Source organism: Halyomorpha halys, unplaced genomic scaffold (assembly GCF_000696795.3).
Source record: "Halyomorpha halys isolate HHAL.00 unplaced genomic scaffold, Hhal_1.1 Scaffold356.1, whole genome shotgun sequence".
In the NCBI taxonomy this organism is placed as follows: domain Eukaryota; kingdom Metazoa; phylum Arthropoda; class Insecta; order Hemiptera; family Pentatomidae; genus Halyomorpha; species Halyomorpha halys.
This window is the reverse complement of record NW_027111799.1, coordinates 377,974-382,567: the sequence shown is the minus strand read 5'-3', so window position 1 is coordinate 382,567 and position 4,594 is coordinate 377,974. Positions and strand designations below refer to the sequence as shown.

The following is a 4,594-nucleotide window of genomic DNA, read 5'->3' as shown; positions in this document are numbered from 1 at the left end:
GTAAGACGGTATGGACGTGGTCAAAAAAACTCTAATAGCAATCAAACTATTATGAGCCAACATTTCACCCCACTTTGCCAGGCTTCATCAGGGCTAAAAAAGATACATGAATTAAAATAATGTAATAAAGTAAGAGAATATATAACACAAAATAAAAGTAAACTAAATATGATGAGGTGAAAATTTATATAAAAATGAACAAAGTAAATTAAAATTATTATTGGCACGACAGACCTTGGAGGTCCAAGGCCTCGCGTGATGTACTAAGGAAATACACTCCCACACCTTTTTTTGTGAGTGACACGCACTGGCTAACTGGCCTCACAAATGCCCGGGGGAGGCTGTGAATTTTGTATAATTTTTATGCTTGAAATAAACTTGGCGGGGGCCAGGGCTCGAACTCACAATCTTTGGGTTAGTAGACAGGCGTGTTGCCACACTGCTACAGTCACCCCCATAAGTAAATTAAAATACAAAATTGAAATAAATAGATACAATAAATATAATATTTTATCTATTTTTATACAATTTCTTCCCCTTATAATGTATATTATCATGTGGTGTTTGCATATATTTAATATTTTCTTAAATTTCGTAATATTATCTTTACCTCTGCATTATTTTATTTAATTTTACTTTCAAATGTAATATATCTGTCATCCACCAATTCCCTCACTTCTCTATCCTGTTGGTTCTTCACTTTGCCTTAAGCTTATTCTTGTGCTTACTTCCCCTTATTTTCTGTCTTTTAGTTTGCACTGTATTTTTTATATTTCTTTTTTATTTGTAATTACATATCCATTTCCATTGCCTGATACATTTTTTATAATTCTTGTTTATTTATACTTTTCACTGTACATCCTAATTTTAATTTTCTTTGTTCATTTTTATATAAGTTTTCACCTTATCATATTTAGTCAGATCTTAGTTTACTTTCATTTCATGTTATATATTCTCTTACTTTGTTGTATTATTTTAGTTGTTTGTATCTTTTTTAGCCCTGCAAAGTGGAGCAAAACATTGCCTCATAATAAATAGTTTTATTGCTATTTGAGATTTCTTGACCACACCCATGCTGTCTTCCTTTTATTCATTACACACGGTCTATCAATGATCTTCCAGCTTATAAAAATTCTTCGTATAACTAATAACTATCAAGCGCCACAGGGCAATGTGGCCCTTGACAAATTACTTCTCTCTATCTGATACGGTTTAGTACTGTATCATGCCAATTTCTCACTTTATCTCATCTCTCCATCTGCTCCTTGTTCCTACATTTTCGCATTCACAGAAATCTCTCTAAAAACTTTTATTAGAGATTTTATTAATTTACAATTTTCAGTTTAAATAAGATTTTACAATCAAAATATTAGTATGTTCAAGATCAGTTATTTGACACCACCTTTAACAAAATAGGTTTAGAATTAGGAACAAAATAAGTTGTTAGTTTACAGGCTGAACTAAAACAATTACTTCTTTAGTTGGTAATAACAATAGTTTTTTAACTGACAGCATTATTCAACAAAGAAATCATTTAACTAAAACCAGCACTGATAAATATATTTTCTTTCATTTGTTGCATTATATGGCTTATAATTTTATAAAAACTTATAATTGCCTAAAGATCAAACACTTAAAACAAAAACACAATGTTTTCAACAGATATATTTCTTGTTTTAGGACTTTTGAAAATACTGTATATATCAGCATAATATAATTCACCGTTGGTTTCAAAACAGTATATCTAAAATTTGTTGGTTTCATTTATGGTAATAAATAGAGAAAACTATTTATAAATAAAAGAGTATTTTAAAATTATATTTTACTTACTTGATGTGTTAAATCATCATTAAAATAATAAATTTTAACTTCTATAATGAACAATGGTTACTCGATCAATTTCTGAATTGCACTCCCTCCCACAGTTTATTATTATACTGGATTTACACATTTGCCACTAGTCGCAAAACGAAAACTTGTACAAATGATTGGTAAACAAAGGAAGCAGCAAACGTTGATACCTACACGCTTGTTTTGTTCATTTGAATTTCATCAGCTATTAAATTTGTTATACTCAATCATTATAAATAGGAACAAAATAAAGATAGAAAAAAATAAAAGGAATCATAAATATCAGCAACGAACGTTGTAGGTGATAAAAAGTCATATAATTAGTACTACCTAACCAATACATTCAACCTTCGTTTTAGAAATTTTATCAGAAACTTTTAACATAATAATCTAGACATATATTGTCTATATAAATATATATTTGTGCTACATTAAATAAAAAATAAACCGCTAAAGTTAATTAACAAGATTTGAAACAAATACATACATAATGTTAATTCTACCGAATCGATAGAAGTTTGAAATATACAATCGTAAACTAGAGTTAATTATTTTAAATCAAGAATTAAAGGGAATCCTTTAATTAATTAAAACACAAAGAGCACAAATATTTATCTGTTGTTAGCTCTAAAACAAGGTTAACTGAACCCAAACATGTTGATGCAGCACAAAGCGCCCTTTGATTTGTGCCGAAAAACGATACTCAACAGGTCGGCCACAAATTCAAGCGAACTCATAATACCATCCAAGCCAAATAACTCATCTATACACTTGCACAAATTATTCATAGTTTGGCAAACTTGTAGCGGTATCTCTAAACCTTAATAATTTAACCTTCCTTTAAAGCAGAAATCATTGATCCAATAGCGTAACATTTTATATTATAGAAGTTGAAATTTATTATGATGCTGATGATTCAACATATCAATTAATTAAAATATATTTGAAAATACTCTTTATTTATTAATTTTAATATTCTCTATTTATTATCATAAATCAAACTAACAAATTGTAGATGTACTGTTTTTAAAACCAACAGTGAATTGTATTGTGCTGAGGAATGGGACACAGTATTTTTATTCTACGTGTTTGACTTTTAGATAATTATAAATCTTAAAAATTACAATATTTTCATTATTTTTTCTTTCCTCAACACATTTGCATTGATTAAAATTGTTTTACAGCGAACGGGAAGAAGCGACTTTAGAGGATCTCAATAATGAATAAGAATGTGATAAAAAAAGCAATTAAAAAAAATAAAAAAAGGATCAGTGAATAAATTATTTCTAAAACATCTACAATGTAGTTTTATTTCTAATTTTAAAAAATGCCCTTAAAACTATAAAATACAATTGATATTTTGTATTAGATACTTACAGTAAAGGACAGTTAAAAATGTAACAAACATTTACAATTAATATGGCACATGGATTGCCAGCAATTATTCACAATGTAATAGTCCTTCGGCTGGTAGGCAGTGATAAACACAATAAATATAAATGTATTATATATTTCATAAACAAATGTTCCGATGCTGTTAACGACGAGGAACGTTACGCACTTCAACAGGTTACACCAAATACATATGCACCTGGTTAAATCAAAACTTTTTTAACAATCGTAGTTGTAACATCATAGTTCGTCTCTAGATTAATAATTCTTCTTCTTCTTCTTTTTTTTTTTTTTTTGGTTGCTCTATATAAGAATAGTAATCACTTTAACAATTTAAAACATGCATACAATTTCACCTACAGCTCTATAGTTAATGTAAACTAGAAAAATTCACTTAATTACAGTCTGTAGAAGAATGATAAATCGTACACGTTTAGAAAAACAAGAAAAAAAAAAAGGAAAGATAGCCTTTTTTTTAGTAACAGATAAAGCATAACCTATCATATAATACATGGAAAGAGGTTATATACAAAAGGACTCTTTTAAATTAAAAATCTATAGCATCTTAGTTTTTTTGTTTTTTTCAGTTGACTGACTAGCTTTATAGAAATAGTAAACACTTAAAAAAAATTACAATAAACAAACAAAAAAAAGTTCAAAAATTAAAATAATAAGAACAAAATATACACATTATTTACAAAACAAGAAGTAAAATACGCATTTTTTAATTTCACATATATATATAGTTAATTTAAAATATGATAAAACTGAAAATCCAAAATAGCACATATTCTATTGATAAACATGATTTTGATACAAAAATAGAACTCATTCGTATACAGACAATCTATCAGTTTTTAAATAACATATACAATAAAAATTATATTTTAAAGCTCAACAAAATTTATCAATATATTTATTTTTATATACTTATATCAACAAAAATAAATCATCAGAACCCTAAACTAAAAATTAGTTTTCTCATATAAATAAATTCAAAACAAAAAACAAATGATTTTTCATCAATCGTACATATTTTATGGCATTCAAGTCCTCTTTCTTAAAAGTCAATAATTTTTTTAAAATGAGAAGGTGGTCGGAGTTGCGGTCAGTAAAAATATACAATAAAAAACTTGTTTATTTGTGCCGACATTCCAACCTGAATTTCAGGCCTTCATCAAGGCTGGAAAAAACAAAAAAGAGATAACCATAACTCAGAGAAATATAAATACAAAAGGAAAATAATAAACAAACAAACTTGGAAATATACATCACAATAAATTAAGTAGATAAGTAGTTGATTGACAATAATAGAACTAGATAGTAGTTGATTGATAACAATAGAAGATGA

The 4,594-nt window shown here is 27.3% G+C and overlaps 1 protein-coding gene across 3 annotated transcripts in view; it reads left to right on the top strand.

Moving 5' to 3' along the window:
* Positions 1-3,149, top strand: part of LOC106681671 (putative gamma-glutamylcyclotransferase CG2811) — a 6,968-nt gene extending 3,819 nt beyond the window's left edge. For all 3 annotated transcript variants that reach the window (XR_010844030.1, XM_014422116.3, XM_014422118.3), the window contains one exon: positions 3,036-3,149. Coding sequence is in view for 2 of the 3 variants with exons in the window: in XM_014422118.3 (XP_014277604.1) it covers positions 3,036-3,078 (43 nt within the window). In the remaining variant the exon portion in view is untranslated. The remainder of the gene's footprint in view (positions 1-3,035) is intronic.
* The last annotated feature ends 1,445 nt before the right edge of the window (positions 3,150-4,594 follow it).